The 14,165-nt window shown below is 40.7% G+C and overlaps 1 protein-coding gene across 1 annotated transcript; it reads right to left on the bottom strand.

The window, feature by feature from the left end:
• Positions 1 to 169: 169 nt before the first annotated feature.
• On the bottom strand, positions 170 to 13,892 carry LOC142256564 (potassium-transporting ATPase alpha chain 2-like). The gene is made up of 23 exons (XM_075328323.1): positions 13,854 to 13,892; positions 12,790 to 12,924; positions 12,644 to 12,703; positions 11,827 to 12,030; positions 11,620 to 11,733; positions 11,409 to 11,543; positions 11,184 to 11,301; positions 10,785 to 11,053; positions 10,490 to 10,688; positions 10,266 to 10,375; positions 9,858 to 9,992; positions 8,152 to 8,344; positions 7,875 to 8,050; positions 7,651 to 7,787; positions 7,269 to 7,419; positions 7,003 to 7,171; positions 6,268 to 6,422; positions 5,948 to 6,071; positions 5,682 to 5,827; positions 4,350 to 4,483; positions 4,101 to 4,202; positions 3,523 to 3,614; positions 170 to 198 (listed from the first exon to the last, which is right to left on the bottom strand). The coding sequence occupies exons 1-23, from the start codon at positions 13,890 to 13,892 to the stop codon at positions 170 to 172; spliced, it is 3,126 nt and encodes a 1,041-aa protein (XP_075184438.1).
• Between the last annotated feature and the right edge of the window lie 273 nt (positions 13,893 to 14,165).

The following is a 14,165-nucleotide window of genomic DNA, read 5'->3' as shown; positions in this document are numbered from 1 at the left end:
CTACAGAAATCTCTTGTAACTTTTTGATTTTTTTTTTAAGAAATTTATTTATATTTACATTTAGTAACTTTTTACAATTATACATTATGTACAAAATGGAGAAGGGCAGTTAACAAAAAAAAAAGGTTGGGCAATAATTTGGAATCTTCATGGCAAGTATAATGGAGCTTTAGTAATAAAGCTCTTTCTCCACCCAACCTGGAGAAAAAAAAAGAAGTTGAAAATTAATAATCGCACTCATTCCATATACGACATCTTCTATAATCAGAATTATTGGTTTTAACTCTATCTACATCTTTTCTGCTGAACTAGTCATCCTTTAGAGGACAAGAACATGTTGAATCTACATTGATAAGAACTAGTTATCAATTAAAGGTTGAGACTATGTCCCATGTATATTGGGAAGAACTTGTCATCAACTAGAGGTGGAGACCATGTTCAAACTATATCGATAAGAACTGGTCATCAACTGGAGCTGGAGACCATGTCCGAACTACTGTATATCGCTAAGAACTAGTCATCAACTAGAGGTGGAGACCATGTTCAAACTATATCGATAAGAACTAGTCGTCATTTAGAGGTTCAGACCATGTCCCATCTATATCGATTAGAACTGGTCATTAACCCATGTCTAAATCATATTTATAAGAATTAGTCATCAACTAGAAGTGAAGACCATGTTCAAACTACATCGATAAGAACTAGTTATCGTTTCGAGGATCAGACCATTTTCCATCTATATCAATACTGGTCATCAACATATGTCCAAATCATATAGATAAAAACTAGTCATCAGCTAGAGGTGGAGACCATGTCCAAACTATATTGATAAGAACTAGTAGTCATTTAATTGTTCATACCATGTCCCATTTATATCAATTAGAACTGGTCATTAATCCATGTAAAAATCATATAGAGAAAAATTAGCCATCAATTAGAGATGAAGACCATGTCAAAACTATATTGCTAAGAACTAGTCATCAACTAGAGGTGGAGACCATGTCCAAACTATATCGATAAGAACTAGTCATCAACTAGAAGTGGAGACCGTGTCCAAACTCTGTCGATATGAACTAGTCATTAGATAGAGGTTCAGGCCATGCTCCATCTATATCGACACTGGTCATCAACCCATGTCTAATTTATATAGAAAAAAAATAGTCATCAACTAGAGGTGGAGACAATGTCACATCTATATCGATAGGAACTAGTCATCAATTAGAGGTGGAGACTATGTTCAAACTATCTCAATAAGAACTGGTCATCAATTAGAGGTTGAGACTGTGTTTAATCTATATCGACAAGAACTAGTCAACAATTAGAGTTTGAGACCAGGTTCACTCTATACTGGTAAGAACAAGTCATTAACTAGAAGTCGAGCCTATGTCCAGTCTATATCAGTAAGAACTTATCATCAGTTAGAGGTTGGGAAAATATCCAATCTATGTCGATAAGGACTTGTCAACATTTATAGGTTTAGACTATGTTTAATGTAGATTGACAAGAGCTAGTTATGATTTGGACATCAATATCGATAAAAACTAGTTATCAAATAGAGATCAAGAGTCATAACCATATTGAATCTAAGCTGGTAAAAAGGGATGGTCACGAATGTGCAAAAAAACACATTTTGTGCGTATTTTGACTAAAATCAGGTTTTGGTAACACTATTTGAGGTATTTGAACTGCTCTTGTGATGTTTAGAATTCACATAGATGGACAAACAATTCGTTGCAGACTTCTTGTTAGTGAAAATGAGCTATGACGACCTTAGACAACAATGGTCAATGTGATGTATAAAAGAAAGTGGGTCCTTCATGACCTACCTGCTACAATGAAGCCATCAATACCATTATATCTAGAGGTCAAAAGACAATGTTCTGTGCATGTATATAATATGTATGTATCTACAGTGATCTACAGTCATGGCCAAAAGTTTTGAGAATGACACCAAAATTATATTTTCACATGATCTGTTGCCCTCTGGTTTTTAATTGTGTTTATCTGATGTTTACATCACATACAGAAATATAATTGCAATCATATTATGAGACCAAAAGGTTCTATTGACAGTTAGAATGAGTTAATGCAGCAAGTCAATATTTGCAGTGTTGACCCTTCTTCTTCAGGACCTCTGCAATTCTCCCTGGCATGCTGTCAATCAACTTCTGGAGCAAATCCTGACTGATAGCTGTCCATTCTTGCATAAGCAATGCTTGCATTTTGCCAGAATTTGTTGGTTTTTGTTTGTCCACCCGTCTCTTGATGATTGCCCACAAGTTCTCAATGGGATTAAGATCTTAGGAGTTTCCAGGCCATGGACCCAAAATCTCTATGTTTTGTTCCATGAGCCATTTAGTGATCACTTTTGCTTTATGGCAAGGTGCTCCATCATGCTGGAAAAGGCATTGTTGGGCGCCAAACTGCTCTTGGACAGTTGGGAGAAGTTGCTCTTGGAGGACATTCTGGTACCATTCTTTATTCATGGCTGTGTTTTTAGGCAAGACTGTGAGTGGTGCGATTCCTTTGGCTGAGAAGCAACCCCACACATGAATGGTTTCAGGATGATTAACAGTTGGCATGAGACAAGACTGGTGGTAGCGCTCACCTCTTCTTCTCCTATTAAGCTGTTTTCCAGATGTCCCAAACAATTGAAAAGGGGATTCATCTGAGAAAATGGCTTTACCCCAGTCCTCAGCAGTCCACTCCCTGTACCTTTTGCAGAATATCAGTCGGTCCCTGATGTTTTTTCTGTAGATAAGTGGCTTCTTTGCTGCCCTCCTTGAAACCAGGCCTTGCTCAAGCAGTCTCCGCCTCACAGTGCGTGCAGAAGCACTCACACCAGCCTGCTGCCATTGCTGAGCTAGCTCGGCACTGCTGGTAGTCCGATCCCGCAGCTGAAACAGTTTTAAGATACGGTCCTGGCGTTTGCGGGGCCTTCTTGGGTGCCCTGGAGCCTTTTTGGCAACAATGGAAGCTCTCTCCTTGAAGTTCGTGATGATGTGATAGATTGTTGACTGAGGTGTAATCTTTGTAGCTGCGATACTCTTCCCTGTTAGGCCATTTTTGTGCAGAGCAATGATGGCTGCACGTGTTTCTTTAGAGATAACCATGGTTAACTGAAAAGAAACAATGATACCAAGCACCAGCCTCCTTTTAAAGTGTCCAGTGGTGTCATTCTTACTTAATCATGACTGATCGCCAGCCCTGTCCTCATCAACACCCACACCTGTGTTAATGGAACAATCACTAAAACAATGTTAGCTGCTCCTTTTAAGGCAGGAATGCAATGATGTTGAAATGTGTTTTGGGGGTTAAAGTTCATTTTCTTAGCCAATATTGACTGCAAGTAATTGCTGTTAAGCTGATCACTCTTTATGACATTCTGGAGTATATGCAAATTGCCATTAGAAAAACTTAAGCAGGAGACTTTCTAAAAATTAATATTTGTAGCATTCTCAAAACTTTTGGCCATGACTGTATAATGATAATGAACCAAACTTTCATACAACAGATACTTACTGCCAGGAAATTTTCTTATGAGAAGTCTTCGGAGTTCATCGGAAACAAAGATAAGAAATGTGTACTCAATTCCAACAAACCAGTATTGGATTCTGTGAGAAACAATGAAACAGATGTCAGCATTCATCTAGATTAGGAAAAAGATGGAACGTAGACAAATCTGGAATTAGGGGAGTAGCACAATAAACTTATGACTAGACAGCTACTTCAATGTCAACACCACAGCCAAAACGTTGCTCCAAATTCTATCATTTCATCATGTCATGGACAACCAGAAGCAGATGGAAAGCCACCAACCTCCGCTGCACCATCTTGTGGGGACAGGGTTGCAGCAGAAGTTGATTATTAGAATATGGATAGTAAAGGGTGACTTCAACACCACAGCCAAAAAGCTGCTCCCAAATCCATCATATCATATCAGGGAAAACTATAAACAGATGGAGAGCCACCAACCTCTGCTGCACCGTCTTGTGGTAACAGGGTTACAGCAGTAGTTGATGGTTAGGATAGAGATAGTAAATGGTGACCGTCATTAATACATTATAATATCTACCACTTCTCTATAGGCTGATACTTACCGAATGGGCATAAAGTGCAAGCCTTCATTTAACCCAGGGATATAACAGAGGATTACGCCAATGGCAATTTGTGAGAGTAAGCCCAAAAAGATGATCTTGTTCCTGTCGAAAAAAGAAGTGTAAAGTAAAGAAATCTATAAAGACACTTTTCAGTCCTAGGATGGAGTGATGCTCTAAACACATTTATAAATGGACGTAACGTGGCATCGAAACGTAAAAGGTCATGCACAACCAAAAACTTTCACTCACTTGAAGAAACGAGGAGTCAGCAGGGTGTTCCTTCTTACTTTTCGGATAATTGTGTTCATCATCTGGCAGACCACAATGCTGATAAAGAAAGCTGAGTAGCAGTACCACTCTTGCTGGAGACGCTGTGTGTAGGTCTACAAAATAGAGATGTGGTCATACAGATTAGTTTTGTTTAATTCCTGTTAATTTAATTTAATTCTGTTTATTCCCGTCTGTATTTCCTTTCCCTCCGTGTTTATAAGTTGAGTGGCGAGTCTAGTGAACTCGTCGGCCTGCTCACTAGACAGGGTGAGTTTAGGGCCAGCTGAGGGACCCAGGTATCCTGCTCGCCAACAGGCTGAAAGAACCTGTATGGGGAGGCTAGGGAACTCAGGAGTCAGCTTGAGGTGAGTGCAGGAGGTACCCCCTCACCCCTCTCCCTAGCAGCAGGGACCTCTGTTGTATTGTGATCCCTGTGTTTCCCTTTTTTTGTGGTGTTTTTTGGTAGTGCGTCAGACGCCCGTTGGTTTGATTGCGTGTGTCACGCATTATATATGGACATATTCTACTCCATGCGTGACAAACCCTGTGGGACATCAAGTGTGGAGAAATCGGACCAGTAAGTGTAGAGATGAGGAGCAAAGCCAGTGTTTGTTATAAAACGGAAAGGTTGGTGTCCACTACTCAAGAGTTTAAGGATAGACAAACGTACGGTAGATGCTATGGCAATCCTTTAATTGGGTTTTCCACCCAAAACTGATAATTTGCCATATGTTAACAAATGAAAAGTTAAAGTAGTAGACAAAATTTGGGCAGTTTGTTGTATTTGCTTCAAGAGATATTCCCATTTCTCTGTTGTTTTTTTTTACATCTGCCATTTTACAACATAAAGAGGAGTTATTTTGGTTTTCAACTTTGAATCAGCTTCTCAAAAACTGATGATAATTGCTATACTATTGGTATGTTTCACTGAAAGTCAACATAACAGATAATCGGCGTACTAGTTCAAACCAATAGCTGCACTTCCTGTTGCCAGATTTTCAAAATGTCCGACGCAAGAAAATAGATAAATTGTAATATTTCTGGAAGTAATTGTAAGTTCATGACCAAACTTTGGTAGCTCTCTAACTTCCAATTTACTGATATACAGAGACTTTTATATTTTTGGTGGAAATCCTCTTTAACGAAGGTCCGGAGACCTTGTCTTGATGTTCTTGCATGCATGGCAAAAAGCTAGGAAAGGTAGTTCCATTGTGCCTCTTGATATCCATCACCCATGGCAAAAGGTCCACCACTAGTGACACCCTAATCTAACCCTAATAGTTCCCTTAGCTTCTGGATCCCCATTCTTACCCATTCCTGCCCATAACTGTCCTCCAGTTCATTCATGGTTTTGTCTTCCCAGTTGACTCGAAGTCCAATTAATAAAGCTGGTAGAAAGCCTTGTTGAGCCATGACGGTGAAATAGTTTACAAACCCAGAATACGATTCCATTGCAGCTATGAGACACATAATAAACATACATGTAAGCCTCTTGGTATGGGATTTCTTTTTTGTTTTGTAGCCATTTAACTTGACAATAAGAAAAATCCAACTTTTGAGAAAATGGAAATTCTTACCTATGTTAAAGTAGGAATATGACAGCAACTGCATGTTCACCAGTCGGTCTTTATATGGGTTCCGTGGCTTTCTGAGCATGATGTCACTTTCAGGTTTCTCATATGCTAAAGCTATGGAAGGGATCTGAGGGACACAGAAAAAATTGGGGTTGTTAGGAAATATGCTAAATTTTGAGCAAATTGTTTATCCTTAGATCCGATAGGATGACATCATGGTGTTTGCAAAATACTGTTTCCAATGAGGTCACCTCCACCGAGACTTGTGCATTGGATGTATCAGTGTACGAAATCTACACGTATGTTCCAAAAAGTCAACTTACAATGTCAGTTCCCAGCTCTATGAAGAGGATGGTGATGGCTCCGATTGGCAGTGGGCAACTGATGATCACATAGACCATAAAAGGAATCATCTCCGGAATGTTCTTGGTCACTGTGTATGAAATGGACTTCTTCAAGTTGTCAAATATCAAACGTCCTGCAGGAAAATTAGATTCATGAGTGATTAGAGAAATAAATGGAAATCTTGGCACAAATTGGAAAAATATACCCCCCGAAAACAACCTCTCAGTGTTTTAGAAGATCAGTCTCCTCTCCTTCTTCTCGGAAACCTATGATCTTAATGTAAGGTGGCTGGCAGCAGCAGAATCTCCCCCCAAGATTTGTTCAAGATTGTTTTGGATATTGAAGCAGTTGTTTCCCTCTTAGATCATATTAGCTTATGCTTTATATACTTTTTTTGGATCAATAGGAGAAGCAAAGTTCAGAAATGTATCCATTCGTAGTCCCTTCTCATATACATCTTCCCTCATTCTTTGGCTCAAAATGATGGAATATATCTCGTAGATGGAACTTCTTAGATTAAAACCAATTTACTAAAGGAAAGATCCTAAAAATTGAGTTCTCGAAAGATCCTCTTTCATCAGTTGAATATATCTCGTAGACAGAACTTCTTAGTTTAAAACCAATTTACTAAAGCAAAGATCCTAAAATTACAAGATCTTTCGAGAGCTCCTCAATCAGTTGAGAAGTTTCTGTTCCGAGAATGTCCATCTTACCTTCTTCAACTCCAGTCACAATAGAAGCAAAATTATCATCGAGAAGAATCATATCGGCAGCGTGTTTAGCAGCATCAGAACCAGCGATACCCATCGCAACACCAATATCGGCTTTCTTCAATGCAGGGGAGTCGTTAACACCATCTCCAGTTACCGCCACAATATTACCCTGAAAGTATTAGAAATAATGTTTTTCATGGGTACATCCACCTCAAGTCAACCTTGAGATACATTAGACTGTCCTTCAAGACTACATTGTAACTTACCAGCCTCTGACATCCTTCGACAATGAGAAGTTTTTGTTGGGGTGACGTCCGAGCAAACACAATTTCTGTGTGATATCTCAAGACGTCATCCAGTTCATCGGAGCTCATGTCATTGAGTTCACCTCCATTCACTACAATGGCACAGGCTTCCCTGTAATTGAAATGAACTGATTAAAAACTTCAAGATCACAAATATTACAGGATTTTCCAAAAACAACCACCCTTGTGTGTGAGTTGTGCCTTTTGGATGTTGAATAATAGTTTCATAGTGTTTAAGGTTAAAGGTAGATCTAAGTACATCGAGTTCAACCCATGACCTAACCTAAAATATTGAAAAGTTGACAACTGGCTCCTAAAGTGGAAAAATCCATAATGTACTGACCTAGGGTTGACTCTTTCAATAGGGACTCCTAGCCTTTTGGCTATATCCTCTGCGGTCTCGCTAGTACTTGAGATAATCCCAACATTTTTTGCAATTGCTTTGGCCGTGATTGGATGATCCCCAGTGACCATAATAACCTGCCATAAAAAATACAGATTATTAGATATATCTAGTGATTGATAACTACAGATATCACCATGATCAATGTTTTCCGAAATACTAACTTTAATGCCGGAACTACGACACTTCATGACTGCATCCGGAACAGTGGAACGAGGTGGGTCAATCATGGAAATGAGGCCAACAAAGCATAATTTGTCTAGAGGGAAATTTCCACTATCAGCATCAAATGGGTAACCAAGTTCATACATAGAGGCAGGAAGCTTCAGTTGACAAAAACCTATAGAAGAAAAAACATATTGAAATTATTGAAGATTCATGGTCTCAATCTAGGTTGTGTAGAAATCTCCAGAATGTCAATGGAAAGTTGCATATACTTACCAAGAACTCTCTCTCCGAGACCCCCCAGGGTCATATAGGCATTCTGAAATTTCTCCTTCATTTCATCGTCCAGTGGCAATTCCTGTCCTTTAATCATGATTGTGCTACATCTCTCCAAGATTCGTTCTGGGGCCCCTTTCATCACTAGCAAATAACCCTTTTCAGAAGAATCCTCTGGGAAATGAATAGAGACCTAAAAAGTAAGAAAAAAGAGTGAATTGCCAATAACCTTTAACGCCAAAGAAAGCTTCTGGAATGTAACGTTAAACGCCAAAGAGAGCTTCACCAAAGAGAGCTTCTGGAATGTAATCTTAAATGCCAAAGAGATCTTCACCAAAGAGACCTTCTGAAATGTAACCTTAAGCACCAAAGAGAGCTTCACCAAAGAGCTTCTGGAATGTGACCTTAAACGCCAAAGAGAGTTTCACCAAAAAGACCTTCTGGAATGTAAAGGCCCCGTCACACTAAGCAACATTGCTAGCAACATCGCTGCTAACGAACAACTTTTGTGATGTTGCTAGTGATGTTGCTGTGTGTGACATCCAGCAACAACCTGGCCCCTGCTGTGAGGTCGTTGGTTGTTGCTGAATGTCCTGGGCCATTTTTTAGTTGTTGCTGTCCCGCTGTGAAGCACAGATCGCTGTGTGTGACAGCGAGACAGCAACAACTAAATGTGCAGGCAGCAGGAGCCGGCTTCTGCGGAGGCTGGTAACCACAGTAAACATCGGGTAACCAAGAAGCCCTGTCCTTGGTTACCCGATATTTACCTTTGTTACCAGCCTCCGCCGCTCTCATTGTCAGTGCCGGCTCCTGCTCTGTACACATGTAGCTGCAGGACACATCGGGTTAATTAACCCAATGTGTGCTGTAACTAGGAGAGCAGGGAGCCAGCGCTCAGTGTGCGCTGCTCCCTGCTCTCTGCACGTGTAGCTCCGTGCGCTGGTAACTAAGGTAAATATCGGGTTGGTTACCCGATATTTACCTTAGTTACCAAGCGCAGCATCTTCCACGCGGCGCTGGGGGCTGGTCACTGGTTGCTGGTGAGCTCACCAGCAACTCGTGTAGCGACGCTCCAGCGATCCCTGCCAGGTCAGGTTGCTGATGGGATCGCTGGAGCGTCGCAGTGTGACATCTCACCAGCAACCTCCTAGCAACTTACCAGCGATCCCTATCGTTGTTGGGATCGCTGGTAAGTTGCTTAGTGTGACTGGACCTTAACTCTAAAGGCCCAGTCACACACAACGACTTACCAGCGATCCCGAAAACCATGTGACCTGATAAGGATCACAGGTAAGTCGCTGGGAGGTCGCTGGTGAGATGTCAGATCTTACCAGCGATGCAGGAACAATACAGGTCACAGTAGCGACCTGTATAATGATCTCAGCAGTCACTGTGACCCTGTCACACAGCGTCAAACACAGCGATGTGTCCTGCTCAGCAGGACATCACCTTTGAAGAAAATGGCCTGGACCATTCTGTAACGACTAGCGATCTCACAGCAGGGGCCTGATCGCTGGTAGATGTCACACATAACGAGATTGCTAACGGGATCGCTACTGCGTCACCAAACGGTGACTCAGCAGCGATCTCGCTAGCGATCTCGTTATGTGTGACGGTACCTTAAGCACCAAAGAGAGCTTCTGGAATGTAACCTTTAACGCCAAAGAGAGCTTCTGGAATAAGATACAACCAGGTTCCTCAATTACCTGATACTTGTTGCTTGAATTGAATGGGATTTCCAATACTTTGTCATTCCGTCTCCTAATATCCATGACTTTTCCAATAACGCTCTCTGTAAATTTCAATAAAGCGGCTTCAGAGGCATCTCCATTGACTGATCTCTGCATACAAAAAAAAGCAGATAACCTATTTTGTCATATTGGGATGTGACAAAATGACAAGAATGAAGACAACCCATCTCTAAATAGTATTCGCTAACATTCGCTAGGAAAGAATCTAATACATGAATCGGCCAGGTTCTCTGGAATGGAAGATTTTCTTATAGAGAAAGCTCCAAGTGACATCCATAATACATCATATGGACAGGTTGTCCATGTGAGACAGCACCATAATTTCCTTATATACAGATAAAATGTATATAATTTAATATTTACCCTGTTGATGGGAATTTCTTCTTGATCAGGACAGAATTCAGCTCGGTTACACAGGCAGGCGATTCTACCCATTTCTGGCCAAGTCAGGGAGCTTTGATCAAACATTTCACCTAAATAGACAAACAATTAGCCATGGTTACCTATACATTCCTCAGCAATGTTTGGTGTGCCATTGGAAGACCTATTATCTACCGGGTAATAGCAAGAAATTCATGGGTTCCTACCTGTCTGCTCTTCACTGGTATCTACATTGTGGATTTTGTCATCAAACCACATATGTGCCACAGTCATCCGGTTCTGGGTGAGGGTCCCAGTTTTGTCTGAACAGATGACTGATGTGGAACCCAAAGTCTCCACAGCTTCCAGGTTCTTCACCAGGCAATTCTTCTTTGCCATACGCTTTGCAGTCAAGGATAGACAAACCTGTAGGACACAAATGTCATTAGGATAGACATAGTTTCAAAAGAAGCACTCATCAAAGATAAGATCATAGTGGGCTCATTAACATGCACAACTCACCGTTACAGTTGCGATTAATCCTTCAGGCACATAGGCTACCACAATGCCAATGCAGAATACTATAGCATTGAGGGCACTATATCCCATGGCGACTGAAATAACGAAGAAAACTACTCCAACGAATACTGCAAGACCACTGATCATGTGCACAAAGTGCTCGATCTCCAGGGCAATAGGTGTCTTCTGGTCCCCGACTTGTGAGGCCAGTGATGCAATACGTCCAATGACTGTACGGTCACCAGTGTTAATTACCATACCAGTCGCTGCCCCTATAGAGTAAGCATGGAATATGAGACCGGGTTTAGGGATCTTTATGAAATGCACATCATCTTAGGTGTCTGTACCATGTAAATAAAGACTACCTTAAAGAGGACCTTAAAATAATGATTTTAAGCTCACCTTCCAAACAGGTTGTAGAAAAGAAGCCCAGATTTTTGGTCTCTAGAGGATTATCATCAGTACACTCCACGCCACGTGGTTGCGCTTCTGATTCACCAGTGAGGGATGAGTTGTCAACCTACACGTCAAAAGATACAGGTCATTCTCATGGCCCAATGGCTTCCAAGATTTCAGCATCTCCTTGATTTAGATAGAATTCAAAATGGTCTTCTCTACTCTTCTCACCTTGCAACCATGACTCTCAAGTATTCGTATATCAGCCGGGATTTTATCACCTCCTTTAATAAAGACGATGTCCCCTGTAACAAGGTTCTCCGCTAACATCTCATTACGTTTGCCATCACGAAGAACCAAGGCTTTCTAAATCAAGAAAAAAATGTATAAGAAACAAGTCTAATCAACTATGATTGTACAAATTAACAGTACTGCTTCTTACTTGAGGCACCATGTTCTTAAATCCAGCCATAATATTGGTACTTTTAGCTTCTTGGTAATATGCAAAGAGAGCCGTCATCACCACCACTGCAATCAGGATGATCGCCAACCAAAGCTAAAGACATGGAGGAACCATAAGTCAAAAATACAACAGAGATACAACCACAGCATTCAGAATATTCATCCTAAGATCTGTTGGTTTTCTTACATTGTCTTTAGCCACCGTAGGATCTTGGCCAGCTTGAAGGCCATATGCCAGAAAGCACAATGCAGACGAAATCCAGAAGACAATGGAGAATCCACCAACCATTAGCAACAAAAACTTAACAATTTCAGGGGTTCCTTTTGGAGGAGTGAGCTTGTTAGGTCCATCTCGGGCCAAAACCTGTTGAGCAGCTGCCGTGGTCAAACCCTTGAAAAAAACCCACAAATGTTAAAATCTTTAAACGCTTTTATACTTTTCTGCACTGACAGTAGGGTTGATTTATGAGATCATAAAATAAGCTTTCATCATGGTGTTGGAGAGTATGTATACTTTCTACAATCTCCTGAAATTCCCCATAATCTGAGGCAGAACCAGGCAGCACAAATTTATGTCACCTATGGTGGCACCACAGGTGAAATGAAATGTTACAATAGAATAGATGGGCTTTCCATCTAATAATTGGATATACTAGGTTCTCAGAGCAAAGAATATGTTTGGTATCTAGTCTTGTAGCTCCAGATAGGATGACCATGTATGAATGGATAAGCCATGTGCTACAGAGGGAAGAGCATGATTTGCATCTACTCTTGTAGCTTCAGAGAGGATGACCATGTGTGAATGGATAAGCCATGTCCTACAGAGGGAAGGGCATGTTTTGTATCTACTCTCGTAATTCCAGAGAGGATGACCATGTAATATCAATAAGCCATGTCCTACAGACCATGTCCTACTAGTTGATAGTCTTGGTTGATGTAGCGCTCTCTTCTAAGTCAGAAATACAAAACATAAATAGTTTTTGGAAACCTCCTTTAAAACTGACCTGTTTGATGTCTACTGAATATTTCTCTTCCAATTCGTTGAAGCTCAACTTGTGGTCAGTCTAAAAAATAAAATATGTAGTCATTACCATACCTCCTAATAATAAATATGTTTTTCTCCATACCATTGTTAATTTCCATCACTTACAATCTCTAGCTCCTTTTTTAAGTTTTCTACTTTCTTAGCATTCTTTTTTCCTTTAAATCCTGCAAAGATCGTTTCCTTTTTTTTCTGCTTTTCTGGTTTTTCATCCATGGGGATGGTGTAAATGTCAGGTGGCTCCTGCAGAAAGAAGAGGAGACATGATGGAAAAAGTCTGGATATTACACTACACTTACAAGTACATTTACTGCTGTCTGGTACCATGATAAAAGTCACTGTACCAATGTGCATGTGGCCATATTTTGACCCTATGGTACCAGAGAATGGAGAATGGTTATGGTAATACATGGTAATCTAAGAAAAAGACTGATGGCACAACCTACCTTTGTTATGTGAACAGGTATGGGTGGCATCCGTGAAAAAATGGATGCTTATTGGAAACACAGACATGTGAAGAAGGTCTATATATACTATATATATTTATATATAGTATATATCAGTGTATGGATACTATTTAGATTCAGATTAGACAATAGGAAAAGCTATTTGATAGTGAGGGCAGTCAGAGAGTGGAGCAGGCGGCCACGGGAGGTTTGAGCTCTCCATCAATGGAGATCTTCAAGCGGAAGCTTGATAAACATATAGCCGGGATGATTTAGGAAAACCTGCACTCGCAGGGATGGACCCAATGGCCCTTGAGGTCCCTTCCAACTCTACCATCCTATGATTCTATATAGGACGTAATGAGCTCTCCATCAATGGAAATCTTCAAGCGGAAGCTGGATAAACCTATAGCTAGGACGATTTAGGAAAACCTGCACTCACGGGGCATGGACCCAATAGTCCTCGAGGTCCCTTCCAACCCTATCATTCTATGATTCTATACATATAGCTGGGATGATTTAGGAAAACCTGCACTCACGGGGGATGGACCCGATGGCCCTTGAGGGCCCTTCCAACTCTACCATTCTATGGTTCTATCATTCTATTTATTTGCATATAGACATATACTATATTTAGAATTTTTTTTAATATTCTTTTCATCTATTTGATCCTATAAAAATCCAGACTGAATAAGTCATTTTACAAGAAAAGTAAAGTGCACTTACCTGGGAAGATGCATTTTCAGGCTGGGAAGTGCTGGTCATTCTGACTTCGAAAGTGGCTGGAGGCTTCTTCAGCTGATCCTATAAGGTGCAGGCAGTGAGCCGATGGAGGATACCATAGCTTTGAAGGATAAAATCCTCCTCTTATATTCTGTACAACTCCTCCCATCATCACCGCCTCCAGGTAATGAATTAGTACATCTCGGATCTAGCTGACAGTCGGATTCCTGTAGACAAACCAGTATTTCTTATTCTTCTGAGAAACCTGTCCAGATGCTGATCGCAAAGGTGCAGATAAGAGAGATGGCAGTTACT

Source organism: Anomaloglossus baeobatrachus, chromosome 11 (assembly GCF_048569485.1).
Source record: "Anomaloglossus baeobatrachus isolate aAnoBae1 chromosome 11, aAnoBae1.hap1, whole genome shotgun sequence".
Classification (NCBI taxonomy): domain Eukaryota; kingdom Metazoa; phylum Chordata; class Amphibia; order Anura; family Aromobatidae; genus Anomaloglossus; species Anomaloglossus baeobatrachus.
Note: the sequence above shows the minus strand (reverse complement) of the source record. Positions and strands in the feature narration are given on the sequence as shown.

Bases quoted from the DNA above. Each gene is read 5' to 3' on its own strand.
- LOC142256564 (XM_075328323.1), bottom strand. From the start codon at position 13,892: ATGACCAGCACTTCCCAGCCTGAAAATGCATCTTCCCAG. The intron at 5,828-5,947 runs GTAAGAATTTCC...TGTGTCTCATAG, and splicing joins ATATTCCTACTTTAACATAG to CTGCAATGGAATCGTATTCT. The intron at 3,615-4,100 runs GTAAGTATCAGC...TGTTTCTCACAG, and splicing joins TTGCACTTTATGCCCATTCG to AATCCAATACTGGTTTGTTG.